The sequence below is a fragment of the Microchirus variegatus genome (assembly GCF_963457635.1).
Source record: "Microchirus variegatus genome assembly, chromosome: 23".
NCBI lineage: Eukaryota > Metazoa > Chordata > Actinopteri > Pleuronectiformes > Soleidae > Microchirus > Microchirus variegatus.
This window is the reverse complement of record NC_139824.1, coordinates 5,501,465-5,519,145: the sequence shown is the minus strand read 5'-3', so window position 1 is coordinate 5,519,145 and position 17,681 is coordinate 5,501,465. Positions and strand designations below refer to the sequence as shown.

The following is a 17,681-nucleotide window of genomic DNA, read 5'->3' as shown; positions in this document are numbered from 1 at the left end:
TGATTTGTTCTCTCACGTTTGTCTATACAGGCTCCCGTAGAAACATGGCGTCTTGGCAATGCAGTAGTGGCCCGCGACCATGTTATTTTACATGACTTTTTGAAACACTACCAAAATGAAACAAAGAATATTATACAGCGACTAGACAATGCAGGAGCACATAATATGTATACAAAAGTGGATTTTGGGTCATATAAACCCATAAATACTACACAGTGTCCGTTTAAGTTGATTACGAAAGTTTTACAAGGCCAGCTGGTTTGTTAAGAGAAGCTTCTAACCCTGCTCTATAATAATCACATTTATATTTTTGATTATCTTATTCTCAAATAAGTGTTTAAAAAAATGACAGAAAGTATGAGAATGAAACTACTGCCGCTTTTCCACTACATGGTCCCCCCTCGCCTTGGCACGGCACAGCACGGCACGGCTGCATGAAACTGCGGTGACTTCGTTTTACACGTGACACACACAAACTGGTGACTCGCGACTTGTAAAGCAGTTGTTATCAGAATTAAAATAAATTAATTAAAAAAGATTTGTTCACAGAATCTTTCATTACTTCCTGCACGGCCGGAGCACAGACTCCGTCTGACACAGTCGCTGGACTGAAATACACCAGCCCGCTGTTACAGCTGTTAAATATTCAGATTTTAGATATTTCTCTGCAAAAATGTTGGAGATTAACACAAGTTTTCTGACATTTTTAAGTCTTTTAAATTGATCGACAGTTCAGTTCATTGTTCGGTGTGATTCTTGTGTCAGATGTCTTGCTCACGACTCTTCCAGTGATGACTCTCTGACCAATCAGTGGCCGGCAGTGTGTTGACGTCACATTTTAGTATCAGCTCAGCTCGCTTGGACCCTCACCAGAGCAGGTACTAAAAAAGTTTGAGGTACTAATGGATCACTAATGGAAAAGCGTGGCAAGTCGAGTCATGCCGGGACCATGTAGTGGTCAGGGGATTTTCCTAGTTGCTGCTCTTAAGCAGAAGCTCCCAACTGTGCCCAAAGTGGCAAACACTCTTGAAAGATTATTGTTACGGAGATGTTTGATTATCAGATGAGACGACAAATGATGGAACCTCTGGAGAGCTCAGATCAGAGGAGAACTGAGACAATGGCGGACATCTCAACAGTGAGGCGTCATCCCAGAATTATGTATCAAGTCCAGATGCCTAGTGCCTTCATATTTATAGGGAGGGAACCTTGAAAGGCCTAAGTTATGGCTGTTTATTAAACACCAGGTCTGGTTATATGAATATGTGAGTAATTAAACTTAAATATGCCTGAAGAGAATAAAGAGTTCTCTCAAATATGAGAACTCTTTATGCTATTGAATCTGTAATAAATGGATTTTCTTTCCTTCACTAGTCTCTCTTGATTAAAATGTATTTGCTATCATGGGAGTTTATTTCTTGTGTTTGTTTGGCCTATTTTGTGCATCCAGTTTTTTCTAGTTATTATATAATTTAATTTCTTTTTCATTTTTAGGTAAATAAAGCCCCCTTTTTTTTTTTTCAAAATACACCTGAGACTCCTCATACCTTCTAACTGTCCCTTACAGTATGGTACTGAATTAATAGAAAGAAATGGTTGTGTGGAGGAATGACTCACTCACTCACTCACTCACTCTACTGCTTTATCCTCCAGGGTTGCAGACAATCCCAGCTGACATAGGCGAGGTACTCCCTGGACAATCAACCATTCAAAATCACACCTACTGTCAAAGTGTCCAATTTCCCAAATCTGCATGTTTTTGGACTGTGGGAGGAAACTGAATTGAACTGAAGGAAGCAGAACCCAGAGAACCCCCCCCCCCCCCGACACACACACACACACACACAGGGACAACATGCAAACTCCTTGTTCCGAGGTTTCAAACCCTGGTCTCTGTGCTGCAAAGGCAAGCGTGCTAACCACTACACCATCCATGTGACCTGTGCAGGAATGAACACTGCTTAAAACGCTTCTATATGTTGTTCATTATCTTATCATCGCACTCTTGGATACAAACACCAGCAAACATCAAAAATCTCTGGAGGGAATCACTTTTCCGTCTGTAACACATGCATGGACGTTCATGCAGCCACACACACACACGCACACACACACACACGCACACACACATGCACACTCAAAAAACCAATTTTCTTTTTCAAGGGATTAAGCTGGTCCTTTCACCATCATCAGAAAGAAATCTCTATTAGGCTATTCTGTCTATATCAAAGTGAGAATGGGCCATTATGCTACTGAAGTGGAACAGGGAACCTCTGACTTCTAGTTTAAAAGAAATGCTGATAATGATGCTGCCGATGCTACGATATCCCATCCAATTAAAATGCATTGCACAAGCTGAGAGCTCTGAATTAACTATTAACTGACATCATGATTCCAGGTTGTCATAGGAAAATAATTTCAATTTAAATATAAGTACTTTCATCGCATTTCAATGCTTCAGTTGATACAATGTGATGGCGGCTGACAGATAAACTGGACAAGAGAGAGATCAGGGACCGAAGCTCCAAAACTTAATTTTCTTAGCCCACAGTACTACGGAAACTTTATATGTGACTATTAAAATGATATTTCACTTGGTGGGATAACGCTTCTTGGTTCAGGAGTCAAACATGTCTTCATTAAATGGTTATGCAACCCTGGTCACAGAATATAATACAAATATGACCCATGCTTGATAAGCAATTGTACATCGCAAATGGTTTTCACAATGACTAAAACACAATAAAATAGCCAAGCTGTGCTCATATACAAATAAACATAGGTTTAAACTATCAACTGTATAGCATTATTTGGCTAATTCTTTTTGGGGGAACTTTTTCTATCCAGGTTTTGGAGAAACAAAGATGAAGACCCTGAAGTCTGTGACGAGTTAACTTTAAGACTTTAGTTGAAAATACTGGGCCAAAGAGATGAGAAGCAACATCGAGACAGGCAGGTGCACACACAGCCCGACGCTACTGCCTTCAATTCTGAAGACGATGACACATGTAATCATCCTCCGTCTAATGACTTTGAACACATTTTCTTTGAATCAGGATGGAAGATATCGGTTGCACGAGGCTCTGATTTCTCTTGGAGCCAATCTCGACACAAGCACAGTCTGTACAATAACATGTTCTCCTAAATAACTGGACTTTCAATAATAGCAATGGCTCTATGGCTAGAATAAATAGTATTTAATCACACTGAAGACTGATTCGTTTCCAATCAGCAGATGTAACTGGCATGTGAAAAAAAACGTAGCGCTAAACATTCCAGAAAAAAAGTGGTGCAGAACGGAAAACGGAACAAAAAGACAAGAAAACCTTGGGTTTGAATTCAGCAGGTGGAGAAACTAAAAAAGTTAATTTTTGGTAACACAGGAATACCTTCTCCGTGTACCAGAAAAGCAAAAAAAAGAATCCTTTCAACACACATTAGCTATCACTAACTAGTCGTTAGTTTCTACAGGTTAATTTGATAATAAAACAAATATTCAGCTCATGAAACATTCATCTTTTACATTTTACCATGCACTCCATGTCATCCATTTCTTGGCAACCTGTCAGTATTTCTGATATGTTTCCTTCTTCTGTCACCACTCAGTCAAATATTATTCATGTGGTGTAACCAAAAATAGCACCTGTATAAGCGAGTCCACATAGAAGCACAGCCGGTTGCCTCTCTCTCTACGGCTGAATAGCCTCTGAAATAATCAGATAAAGTCAGATTTTTCTCATCAGCCAGGTCAGTCGTGATCAGTCAAATCTCACTATCTCTCCGCGCTGCAAACTGTCAACCTTAGAGTGTGGCTGACTCCGTCTTTCTTTCACTTCACTTAAACTGGCTGCAGCATTCGAAATAAGACACGAAAGCAGCTGATTGAGGCAGGGAGAGCGATTGACATGGAGGAGTCTAGACTGCGATGAAATAAAAGCATGGAGACCTCTGCATCTGAGGAGGCTTTAACTTTTTATTTGTTTCAAAATCGAAGGTAAAAGAACTTCCCATCTCACTCACTTAGCCTCTTTTAAAATCACATCACGATAAAGAGCTGTTCATCCTCTCTGTCTGTCGTCTGTCTTGGAGATTTTGTGTCAGGTTGGTCTCTAAGCAGAGTCTCAGTCTCTGCTCAGCCTACTTCATCTCGCCTAAAGCGAAAGTTATCAAAGTTCATCAGACTCTGCTTTCAAGTTAAAGTTATTGTTGATTGAAGTGTCTGATATAATGAGATGAAATGTTAAAGGGCAATTATTTGCAATGCACTATCAACAATTGCATGATTTAAAATTATTCAAATCCAACTTTATTATTTATTAAAAGATTCTATTTGTGGCTTTTATATCTGACTTTACAGTCAGGCTTATTTTGGATTATACCAGCTGTCAATCACACTGTCCATTCATATGTCCAATACTATTATTGTTTATTTTCCTTTGAAAGGGAACATATTTTACAAATCTGCTCCCATGTGCTATTGAAGAAGAGCTGAAACTAGAAATTTAGACCAATAGTACTTCAGGAACATTATGACCTGATGTTAAATAAAGTGGGAAGTAAAGTTATTTTCCCCATTGACTTCCATTTAAAGGTCCCATATTATACCCTATTTCTCCAAATTAACCTAGTTCCCTGGTGTCCTAATGAACATGTCTGTGACATGCTTTGGTCAAAATACCTTAAGAGTGAAGCACCACAGCAGTTCAATCACCCTGGCAAAACAGCCCAGTTCAGCAATGTTTAGTAGTATCTCTTTCAAAAAAAACAACAAAAAAAAGTTAAACAAACTCAAGGGACAGGAAATGACCACAGAGGCTACTGGAAGCTAACAGCAGTTAGCATATGGAAAAGTGATCATTTGCAGGCACATTGCTCTCATAACATGTATCCACTGGACAGATAAATCCTCTGTGGCTGGAAGTTTGTGTAGGACCCTGTTCTGCACAGTGGAGCCAAGAATAGAACTTTTCGCGGACTTCCAGTTTTCGGATACCGTTGCCCTCGCCAGTGCTCTCTATTGTGTTTTTTACGGACAAAGCAGAGCTCTGCGAGACAACAATTCCAGGAATGAGTGCGGAAGTCAATAAGGTTTCTTGAGACTGTGTCAAAATTTTCTCAGTTTTTGAATTTTTTTTTTTGAAAACTGTTTCATAGATACTGATGAGTTTTTTTTATTTTATTTTTTTTAATGTGTACTATTATTATGTCCCAGGTGTACTAATACCTGGTGATCTACAACTCTTAATCCAATGGAGATTAGAAATGTCAATGTTCATCTTGTTCTGAATGTAAAATGTCCCACACACTGTAAAGGTCACACTCTTTTATTGTGTGCCAACATTGAGTGCTCAGCAAAAATGGATTCTGCAAGTCCAAGTCTTTGCTGTTGGAACAGAGAACATCATTCTGAACTTTTCTTTGTTTTAAATTTGCATGGATTTCGTATGGACCACAATTCAATACAGCTATAAGTCCATCATCAAAATTCACAAAAAAAAGTCCTTCTTCCCACACTGACATTGTATCAAACAGTCATGCATCCAATAAAGGCTTTCAATCCAATTTTGCATTTGAAGTTGAACTGTTTATACAAAATAATTGAGGTTGTCTCCTCGAAAAAGATGTTTGCTATTGGAAAAAATGTTGAAAAGCACAGAGTTAAAAAATAACATTAATAAAGTCACTGCTGAAGAACATATCTCATATTTTTTATGTGCCTGCATTAACGTCCTTAATCTGAACGACCTTTAAATAATACATGACTATTTGCTGCCTCTTTCAATCACATCGTATTGACATTTGGAAACAAAGGGCGTCACGCTGTGTTCATCCCTATGAGGCATATTGTAGTGTTTAAATATTATAGGATTTTCTTTTTCTTTTTATTGGTTTTTTGAAAAAAATAACTAGTGCTGTCAAACGCTTACGGTGTCAACATTAACGCACAACGCGTTTCCATGACGACTGGAAAAACACGCGTGTGACGTCATGTTTACGTGACTCCGGATTGTTAAAATGAGTCTGTAAAGTAACGCTAAACTTTAAAAACAGAGGCACACGTACGCAGTTCACAGGTACGCTGGTTATTTGCAGCGCTGCTCTTTTCGTTTAATAGACAGACCGCTCCAGTTCGACTGTAAGGCACGCTAACCGGCGCTAAAAGGAGCTAACGCGGCTAACGGAGCTAACTGGTAAACGACGCCTGGACTTCTTTTTCCGGTCAGTCGTCATGGAAACGTGTCATGCGTTAACGTGTGTTAACCTATTGCACAGCACCAAATATAATGATAACAAATATGGTTTTGAAAAGAGACACTGTGATTATGACTACAAAAATCATTGCCATTAAATCAAAGTATGTCTTTTAAAACACATACACTGCTGCTTTTAGTCCTAAATAAAACAATTAGTAATCCTGGGATGAAAACACTGAGAGAAGTTCAAGTAAATCATGGACATTTTATTCCTGAAATGAACGAGTGGAGGTGGTCACTGTGGTCACAGTCACAAAGTCTCCATTAATTAATTTGCTTAACACTGAAATATGTGACTAGGTTCTGTTTCTTATAAATTATTTGTCATTACCCTAATGAGCCTGCTGGGGTCACAAACACTGGGAGTAAATTGGAGACTGCCAGGATGAGATTATGTATTTAAATGCATGATTGTTGAACAGGTGCTGGGATGAATTACTTGTATTATCTCAGTGTTTCCTGAAACACTGCACTAACACAATTCAAATTCAAAGTTAAGTACATTGCACACCAAAGGTTTTTTGGAGTGAGGTTAAAGCAGTCATATTATAGCCTATTTCTCCAAGTTAACCGAGTTCCCTGGTGTCCTAATGAACATGTCTGTGACATGCTTTGGTCAAAATACCATAAGGATGAAGCACCACAGCAGTTCAATCACCCTGCCAAAACAGCCCTGTTCAGAAAGCTCTGTTTAGTAGTATCTCTAGGTCCAAAAAAGAAAGTAAAAACAAAACTTAAGGGACAGGAAATGACATCAGCCACACAGCCGCTCTAGCAGGCACATTGCTGTTATGTATCCACTGGACAGATAAATCCTCTGAGGCTGGAAGTTTGTGTAGATCTCTGTGCTGCACTGTGGAGCCAAGAATAGAATTTTTCGCGGACATCCGGTTTTCGGATACCGTTGCTGTCGCCAGCACCCTTGCGTGTTTTTTACGGAGACACAAAGCGACGCTCTGCGAGACAATAATTCCAGGAATTTGGCACATTGTGACGTCTCAGTGAGCGCGGAAGTCAACATCGCGTTTCATTTCCTGTACTTAGACTGAGGAGGACCACAAAAACATGAGTGAGTCATCTTTTTTCACACTTTGGCGACTGATAGGACCTCCAGAGTCCCAAATATAAGGATTTCAATGATTAAGAATTTGATTTTGCATAATATGTCCCCTTTAAATTTTCATGGAGGTTGGGAGTTTTTGTTTGCCTGTTTAGTTATAGGTCTACACCCATCTACTCGAACTCATTCTCTCATTCTGGCTTAAGATCGATCTTGAAAACTGTGTTTCTCCAAGTCTGGTGTTGATCTCAGTCCAAACTGCTGTAATTCCCTGATGGTGGAATGATCTACTAAAGGGTATCAGATCAGGGACGACTCTCTCTTTCTCCTATCCATCTCCTTTCCTACCTCTTGACGACCTGTCTCCTCCGAGAACACTTCCCCTGCAAACACCACTGACATCCTAACATGCCTTAGTGTGCACTTTCAGAGCACTTCTTCACCTTATCTTCAACATTTCATTTGATTTAACAGATTCCGTACTTAGTGCTCACTAAAAGGTACAAAAGATTGTGTTTTGGCTCTACAGTTACAAGCCACTTTAGATAAAAGCATCTATGAAAGTAAACGTAGGCGTGTGTCCTTTACCTCTACGTTCAGTGGTAATAACCCGGGCTTCCTGTCCCTCGCCCCAGCCCACAGCGGTGCGAGCAGTTAGTTGGAACAAATAAGTCTGCTCAGGCGAAAGTCCTGTGACGGTGAACTGGCGAGCGTTGGAGCCCACCTCCACTGTGGTCCAGCGCAGAGGGTCCCTGCTGTCGAGGCAGTAGGAGATCTGGTATCCTGTTGAGGGGCAGAAATTAAGTCAGACAAAGGTGGAGGACATAAATATTTGTGTGTGAATATCCTATCCTGACTTTTTGTGGCCTACTACAGATCACAGAGCCCACAGGAATCAAAGACAAAGAACAAAGTTTGACTTGCCCTTGCTGTATTACACAGGCATGAAAATGACAGAGGTGGAAAAAGTACTAAAATATTGTACTCAAGTAAAAGTACCAATACTTTGATGAAATATTACTCAAGTAGAAGTAAAAGTAGTCATCTGAAAATGTACTCAAGTAGAAGTAAAAAGTAGTTCATTTGAAATGTACTTTAAGTAAAAGTTACTTAGTTACTTTGCGTGGGGTGTGAGGGTAGTAGAAATATGACTAGGGCTCAGAAATCCAAAACTATTTTGGAGCTCACCCGGCGCGACACAGGATATTACATCAATTTTGTCGCGCGCTCTCTATGTTCATGCGCCAGTGCTGGTGCTAATCACATCATCATTCATCTGGTTCTGGTGTATATTTTCCCCCTGTAGGTCTTCATTGTGCTGAATTTTTATTTTTACTCAGTAACGGATAGGATTTATAAAGTAACTAAGTACAATAATTGAGTCAATACGTACTCAAGTAAAATACAAAATTTCTGATTTTAAATTGTACTTAAAAAATACAAAATACACAAAAAGAGTATTCGATACAGTAACTTGAGTAAATGTATTTCGTTACTTTCCACCTCTGCAAAATGAACACAATAAAACATTAAGACAATCCATCAAACATACACAAACTATCAAATGATTTCTAGTTATTTCCCAAGATGCCTCACGTATGTGTGGAGATCATAGTCTTTGTTCAGATCTGGACTGGACATTAGGGATTTTTGTGATTTAATTATTTCTCTTCTCCTGCATGGAAGCAAATTTGGTTTGTGGTCATAAAAAAAAAAAAAAAATTTCATGAAGTCATAAATTTGAAGTTTAGGAAACACACTTGACATTTACACCATTTTCTGCATTTTATAGACCAAACGATAACTCAGCTAAAGATAATTAAGAGATTCATTCATCGCGAAACTCATCGATAGTTACTGCCCCACACATGACACACTGACAACAGAAACATCTGTACACTCGTTAAAAACATAATTTTGTTCTCGTCAACAGCTGTCCGATTGGAACTCTCAGGAAAGATGTTAATACGAGGTCTGAAGGGGACAATATAACCCAAAAACAGTAAAGAAAAGGACATTTGACATTGAACAGCACGACACACACACACACTGACAATGCTATATACATGCACACGTTTTATTGTCGTTCTCTCCCCTTGGCAGTGACCCGTGGTGTACGCAGCTTGTGTCTGTTTCTCTGTCTCATGTGCAGCAGTCCATGTAACAGCAACCGCCGCCACACTTCAACACGTACGCACCCGCGACCCACTGAGCCCCCGGTCACGCTATTCACAGGCCACTGGCCATTCTCAAAGGCCCTCCGTATGAAGATTACATTGTACACACACAAACGCACGCAATCACACCACAACGAAGTCGCGTCAAACCGCGCAGAGTAAAATTGTCAAAGGCACATAATCTGGTTGTGTGTCTGATAATCTCGTTACATCGTCTGAGTGTATCTTAATGTGAACACAGCGTGCGGGAGATTATTGGATAACAGCTACACTACAAATCCTGTTGCATCCCAACAATTGGGTCAGAGCACTTCATTACGCTCTGTACTGCATATCATTAGCACGTCGCTGCTATCAGACACAGGGAGCTACATCTCCATTACAAAGTGGATGTGTCAAGTCAGGAAGAAAGCCCGTCTCCCCTCTACGGAAAGACTGATCATGCACCGCGCGCATAAATTTCACACCGTTTCTCGTCTCAAAAAGACATCCAAAATACAGATCTACAATTTTTTTATGGCTTTTTAGTTGCTCTGTGTTCATTGGCCTTGTCTGTATTGATGAAAACGTTCCTGCCTGAGATAAGTAGCTGTAGATTCTTTGTACTACAATGGCATGTAAATGTTACTCAGAGGTGAAAGCTTTTTAATAAAATGCAGGAGACAGCCTGAGCAGAGCATGCAACCACTACAGGTAGCAATGAGCCGTGACTCTGTCCATCCATCGCCTCATCTCTCATATTCCAAGACATATAACTTGTACAGTATACAGTGTTAAATCTCCATGCATAGTTTTGCAAAATAATCTATGTATAATTATACAGGGTATATGCAGGAATCCTGAAGTTATCTTCAATACCTTTTTAAGACATTTTCATGACCTTCTCAAAATATTTTAAGACCTTATCGCCACTTCAAGCTGTAATCAGCAAACACATATTTAACTTACAAAACAGTTTTAGTTTGCAATTAACTCTACAACCAAACAAAGGAACAAAGCTCGAAAGAATAAATTAAACCAAAGTCAAGGTTTATTAAAATAAACAAGTAACACTTTAACTCAATTAGTCACCATTTTGGAGTTTATTCATCATTTATTATTTTGGAGCGATTTCTGATATTATTTTGAGCCAGGAGGAGCGCATAGCTGTCGCAAGTTGCGTAAAAATTGAATACTTATTAATACTTTTTAAGGGCCTTAATTTTCCCAAAATTGATTTATTAACTTTTAATACTTTTTAAGACCACACGGACACCCTGTTATACTAAGGCTGTAATGCATATTATATACAATTACAATTATATACAATTGATATCCTCTATTAATTTACTCCTGTGTTTACTATAACGATTTTTTAAGATTGTATTTTTTATTTTTTTTATTTTTTTTAAGTTCATAGAAAATCCGTAAACAAATTGCCAAACTAATAAAGTTTTTTAGATCATTGTCTCTCCATTCACTGGATATTCCATGAGCCAACACAATCCATTACTATAGTTTTTCGTACAGTACATAAAACATTCAAATTGCTATGGCAGAGTTCACTTATTAGACATGGCCGAGTCAAACTGAGCGCAGTTTCATGGACAGTAAAATACGAGATGTTTGCTTGTGATTAGAGCTGTGTGACTTCAGGTTAATCATTCTCAAACCTCAAGTATACAATTCAGCTGTGGCTTTGGGAGAAAATGTTTAAAAATTCAATTGAAAAAAAGTCATTTTTGGAATTATATTATATAATATTTAATTTTGTGCACAAAATGATGTTGCATGGAAATGGGATACATTTTGTCTTGATTTGCCACTGGGATGTTTTGCGTGCACATTAAGGTCGTACATGGAGGAGAAATTTGCCCAGTGCCAAATTTCTCCTCCATGTCCATGCTCCCAAAAAGGGTTAAAACACCTATGGAGAAATAAGGACGTAATGAGCAGCAAAAGAAATGGGGACAACACAGTTATTTGTATCTGCATGAGAACACACACACGCACGCACGCACACCCCCCCCCCCCCCCCCCACACATACACACATTCACACTCATGCAGCAAGGACACAGCAGGACAGCCTGTTTGTGTGTTCCGGTGATGGAGAGAGACTCGCCCTCCCACTCATTCCCCTGTCACAGAGTGATGTCGCACTAAATGTCCTCCTGCTTACAATACAGTCACACATCACTCACACTATCCCCGCTTTCTTCCCCCACTGAGAGGACAAATACTACACCTCTCACCCCGTTATTGTGTGCAGCACACACACACACACACACACACACACACACACACACACACACACACACACACACACACACACACACACACACTGTCCCTCTGCTCACCTCCATACATCTCCTCTCCTGTCCCTTCCCGTCTGTTCTCTCTTTCTAGCTCAGCAGCTTTCACATTCTTCTCGCCTCTTTGTCGATTGTGTCCCTTCATCTGTTCTATCTGTTCCCTTCAGTTTCAGAAACAAGTTTTATGTGTGGACCTCTGTGTGTTTGTGTATGTGTTTATGTATGCATTAGGAATGCTGTCTTGCTTCAGCAGGTATAATAGCCCTTTTCCCAGGTACGATCTTGATGACTGGCACACGCACGGACGCGCACACAGATGCACGCACACACACAAATGAACATAAATAACAACAAACCTTGGCAGTGAAGTGGAGGATAGAAAGAGCTGACCCCTGTTTGAAAGCTAAATACAGAATCAGCTCTTTCCCATTTTACGCCTTTTACTTCCTTCCTTCCCTTGAAAGATCACAGTGGTGTGTGTGTGTGTGTGTGTGTGTGTAGGTCTCTGTGTGTTCACGTGTTTAAAACTGCTAACTCATTCCCTGTGTACGCCCAGCTCTATCCCTCAGCAATTGAAAATAAATCTATTGTGACTACAAGCATAAAACTTTAGCTTATGAGTTAAATGTGATTATGAAATATTTGCTTTCTTGTGTGTGTGTGTGTCTTCGTACCTAATATGACGCCGTTGGGGTTTGTGGGTGGCTGCCAAACCACCCTAACCGACGACAATCGAACTTCTGGAAACATCATCCTGACAGGAGGACCTGGGACTGCGGAGAGAAAATTAGAGAAGGGAGTTGGCAGGAGAATTAAAGTATAATAACTTATTTATAAAGAGAAGCTCAGAAGAACTTCTTCAAAGCGATGAAATGAGAAAAAGAGCGGCGTAATATCAGGCACTTATATAGAGTATATTCTAATACATTAGCAAGACAAGACGTATGGGCATTTGTGATCTCCACACACATACATATTTAAGAGGCACTTCTAAAAGACACAAAATAGAAAATGTAATTTTCTCTGAACATCCATCACACTGACTCTGTCTTTGTTTGTGATAAAGGCACGTGTTCCACACCACCAAATACATGTCAGCGTGACCGTGTGTGTGCGTGTGTGTGTGTGTGTGTGTGTGTGTGTGTATGTTTAAGTATGACAGACAGTTTCAGAGGTTCATTATTCATTGCCTGGAATTGACTTCCCCATTTCTTACTTCATCCTGAAATGAGAAAATCTTTTCAAACGTGACACTGTTCGATAGCGGATGAGCGTGTATGAGTTTGTGTGTGTGTGTGTGTCCTTATATGTGAGGCTTTGTGAGGACCAAAAAAATGTATGAACCATACGGTGTGAGCATTTTGTCGGGTCCGCTCTCATCTGTAAAGTTAAGACCTAGTTTTAGGGTTAGGGTTAGGGGCTAGGGATGGATGTATTATAAGAACTGGATAGAGCACCGCCCCCTCTGCCTTGAAGACAATTTTCCTTGTGGCCATTTGTGGTACTGCAACAAAAAAATACTCATGCGGCTCGAGAAATGGAGATTGACATTTATAGATCTTTATATTCTATATTATATTTTAATTAAAATCTGTAAAACCTTCCTAAAGGCAATAATAAGCCCCCAAAAATCTGTCTGACGTCCCAGCTGTGTACGAGCACACCAAAGATACGAAAACTTTACGAGAAATGTGTCAGAAGTCAGAAACCTTTCCATCATATGAGCTGGGCGAGCAGCTTTCATGGGAATGAACGGAGCCAAAGGGGCGGTGCTCTATCCAGATCTTATAATATATATCCATGGAGGATCCTTACTACGACTGACGTGCACACAAACATGTTTTCATATCTTAGTGAGGACACATCATTAACATAATGCATTCCCTAAGCCCCTTACCCTAACTCAGTGCCTGACTCTTAACCCTTACCCGAGCCCAGTGATTCCCAGTAATGCGCAATGTAATGGAGGAGGTACAAAAGAAACAAAAACGTCACTAAGGAAACACGATTTGCAAACAGCAAACAGCATTACGCTTCTGTCAAAAATATAAAACATATATGTGTGTGTGTATATATATATATAGTGCACAAGAGCAGGGGTACAAGGCTGGAGATCCCCATGGTACAGGACTGTGAAAAGTTTGGGAACCACTGCCCTAACCTGACCATAACATAAACCCAATTCTAACCCTAACCCTAAAACCATGTCTAACCCTGAAAAAAAGGCCTTAAAAAGTTGTGAGGAACAGTCAACATGTCCCCACAAAGACATGTTTTATGTGGTTTTTTTTTGGACCACACAAAGATAAAAATTTGTGTACACACACACACACACACACACACACTGTGTGTTCTCCATGTTTCGGCTGTGAAGGGAGTGGAATCTGATGGGTAAACTGAATCTGGTGGGTGACCAGTGAAGTGGTGGAAAGAAAGGTTGCACTGACAGCTGAGGTGAAAAACAGCTACCGAGGTGAGACGCAGGCAAAAGTGTTGAACAAAGCGCTGGACAGAAAGGTCAGCGATCACATGGAGACACAGAGAAAGGTCCTACCATCTTCTTTGGTTCGTAGCGGTATGGGGTTGCTGAGTGGGCCGTCACCGATCTGTGTGTACGCCAGCACCTGCAGCATGTACACGGTGTATTGCTGGAGACTCCTGAGGAGCAGTGACACATTCCCTGCTCCTTTTACCACATGAACACTGGGGGCACTTTCTGAATCCTTCTCATTGGACAACACCTAAACACAGAGGACAAAACACAAACAAATCACATCTTTATTTACAATTATTTATGGTTTCAATTATTAAGCTGGTGATATAACAGTTCATTTGTCAATCTCTCAATATGTTGAATTTTCTACCCCGCCTGTACCACCCATCCCCAATCCTGTGTGACTAATGTATAATATTTGAGGCTTTGACATTGCCAACAAGGAGGTCACTCAGTGATAAACCCACAGACAATAATATACACAGTTCCCAGAAGAGCTTAGCAACTTGAAGTTAGCAACTCTTTTGCAACACAGCACTACAGTTGCTTCCATAGGGCAGGTTTTACAGTCGGTGCGTTTAGGGAAAAACACCCAAAAGTCAACAGCATTGTTACCAAACAAGGGATTGCGGACTCACACATCACAAGACGACTAAAACAAATGATCGGTGAGCACAAAAGCGCGATATGCAGTTAGAATGATCATCATGACATCTGCTAGTGTTTGTGGTACTGAATAGGTGGTGACCATGACAAGCTACTGAAACAAAAGGCAGGCATACTGGAGTCATGCTCTTTTCTTCTATTGCCTCCTCAGGGACTGAATGATTGCAAATTGTGTTCCACAAGTTACTAAAGATTATGGATTTCTCAATCCAGACCAGAGGCCAGCAATCAGACCCTCACCTCAATCATACCGTAATTCAGTGTTTCTCAATCCTGGGCCTCAGGATCCAGTGCCCTGCATATGTTTTTTAGGTATTTCCCTCCTCCAACACACCTGATTCAAATAAATGGGTCGTGACCAGGCTTGTTGATGAGTTGACTATTTGAATCAGGTCTGTTGGAGCAGGGAAACATTTAAAACAAGGCTATTCAACTTAAGGCCCGGGGGCCAGAACCGGCCCTTCAAGCAATTTGGACCGGACCACGGCCCATTAACCCATAAATAATTAATGTATTATTAAAAAGCCAATAAAACCATATCTTCGCCTATTTCTGGCACTTTGCGACACTTTGCATCCCTTCTTGGCAAATACTAGTACAGCTATAATTGTAGGCAGCCTATGTATGTACCAGAATATTTTGCACTATGAGCCAACTGTAGCGGTACCTGTGTCTTGTTGGTACTGTTACTTATATTTCTGCAAAAATAGCCTATTGTGGCCATCGCACCTTAATGTTGTTTATATTGTTACCTCTAATTTTGTAAAAGCCTATTGTGACTGAATCTTGGTTGTACTGTAACTGTAACCTTTTTGCACTATACGCAAATTGTATTGTACCTGAATGTTGGTGGTTTTGTTACTTACCTTTTTTTGCACAAAACTAGCAGCCATTTCATTAAATAAGTGCAAAATAATTTATAACTTTTTGTATCTATTTGTATCCTTTTACTGTACATGCAACACAAAATAGTAGTACAGGGGTTTTACCGGCCAACTGGCTGGACAGCCTTCCGAAAAGCTGGCCCTCCGGAAATTTTAGTTGAATAGCCCTGGTTTAAAGCGTGCAAGGCAGTGGGCCCCCAGGACCAGTACTGAGAAACACTGCTGTATTTCATGACCTGCATTTGATATATTTGGTCATACTTTAAAACAATGCCTTGTCTTGACCCACTCTTTTGTCCTCTGCCCATTCTAACACACTCACTCACGATTGCACAGTGTGTGAAAAAAATTAACTTAACAATCACAACAGTTGTTCGAGCACCTGTTCAAAATGAAGACAAGTGTTATTTTCACCATCTCGGTCACAGTTTAATGAGATGTTGTACACAAATACAGCACTGGTTTAGCTAACAGAGAGCAGGTGACAGCACCGCTCTCTCTCTCTCTCTCTCTCTCTCTCTCAGTGGTATCTGCAGCCTCACAGCAGGAGTCTTATCCAAACTTCAGACAGGAATCTAATTAACTTTCCTAACAGTGACGACTTAAAATAAAATATTGTCCTCAAAAAAATAATAATAATTGGGATCGTTGGGCCAAAAAGCAGGCCACTGAAGACGATGTAGTTTGTACAATGTAGCATAATATAACATCTGTTTAGTTAAAATACACTACACCTGTGGCGATGTGGTTTGTCAGAGGTCACAGAAACGCACATTTAAGCCTACTCTTCACTTCCAAACATTTGCCTGATGGAGGTCTGTAGAAAAACAAAACAGTGCTGTTTGAGTTCTGTCACTGGTCTCCCACACACCTGCCTCTGGAAATAGATGTGCAAAGAACTTGTTTGTTTGTGTGCCATCTACCTGACAACAAAATGTAAACAAAGTTAGCAACTACCCGGGGAACATAATGGAGCATTTAACGGCTGATGATGACAGGCATTTCCCTCAGGATTTAGCGTAGTAGACTATAACAGAGTTGGAAAAAGAACTAAAAATAGATATAGCATTAAGCCGCACATATTCCATAACTGCTGGTTGTCTGAATATGCAGCAAAGTGACACAGGACAATAGTTACAAATATACTGCTTTTTTTTTATTTTAATTTTTGCCAAATAAATATAGTATAATGTAAATGTGTATCATCACATTGAGAAATAGAAACCACCCACATTCATGAGCACCTTTACAGTCTACATGGACAATTCATTCTTATTTTAGTTTTTTTATGTGGGATTTTATAAAAAAATGGGAAGAAAACATGACCATATTTTTACTGAGGCATCCATTAAAAAATGAGTGCCCACTCGAAAAAAAAAAAAAAAAAAAATCACACACTGTACCTCCTGTGGCAACAGGCTCCAATTTGAATGCGTGTCAAGAACCCCCTGCCTCACTTGAGACCATTTTGAAAGAAAATGTCATCTCTTAAGTGTCTAAAAACAGAAATAGTAATCAGTAGCACATGGCAGGAGGCTGGAGAATTACATGTACATGGGGATAGAGAGTGTTGAAGAGCTGCTGCTGGCAGCCACTTCTCGGCTGTTAGCTGTAGATTGGTGATAGATGGTAGGCCTGCTGCTCGGAGAAAACACACAGACCGGGAGTGTGATGTGCTTTGGGCATGGTAGATCATATGACCTGAATTTTGCACATTTTAAAAATACTTTAAAAGCTACTAGTTTATACTGTACTGGCAAAAAAAAAATTTGGAAGTAGGTTTCTCTTTATTAAATCTACTTTCCTAAATATGTCGAGGGAGGCTACGGCACAGGATGAGAAAAATGAATGCTT

The 17,681-nt window shown here is 40.0% G+C and overlaps 1 protein-coding gene across 1 annotated transcript in view; it reads right to left on the bottom strand.

Moving 5' to 3' along the window:
• sdk1a (sidekick cell adhesion molecule 1a) overlaps positions 1 to 17,681 on the bottom strand; it is a gene marked incomplete at both ends in the record, with an annotated part of 322,636 nt that overhangs the window by 28,138 nt on the left and 276,817 nt on the right. The window contains 3 exons of the mRNA XM_083909607.1: positions 7,903 to 8,097; positions 12,458 to 12,556; positions 14,338 to 14,524. Of these exons, the coding sequence (XP_083765733.1) occupies positions 7,903 to 8,097; positions 12,458 to 12,556; positions 14,338 to 14,524 (481 nt within the window). The remainder of the gene's footprint in view (positions 1 to 7,902; positions 8,098 to 12,457; positions 12,557 to 14,337; positions 14,525 to 17,681) is intronic.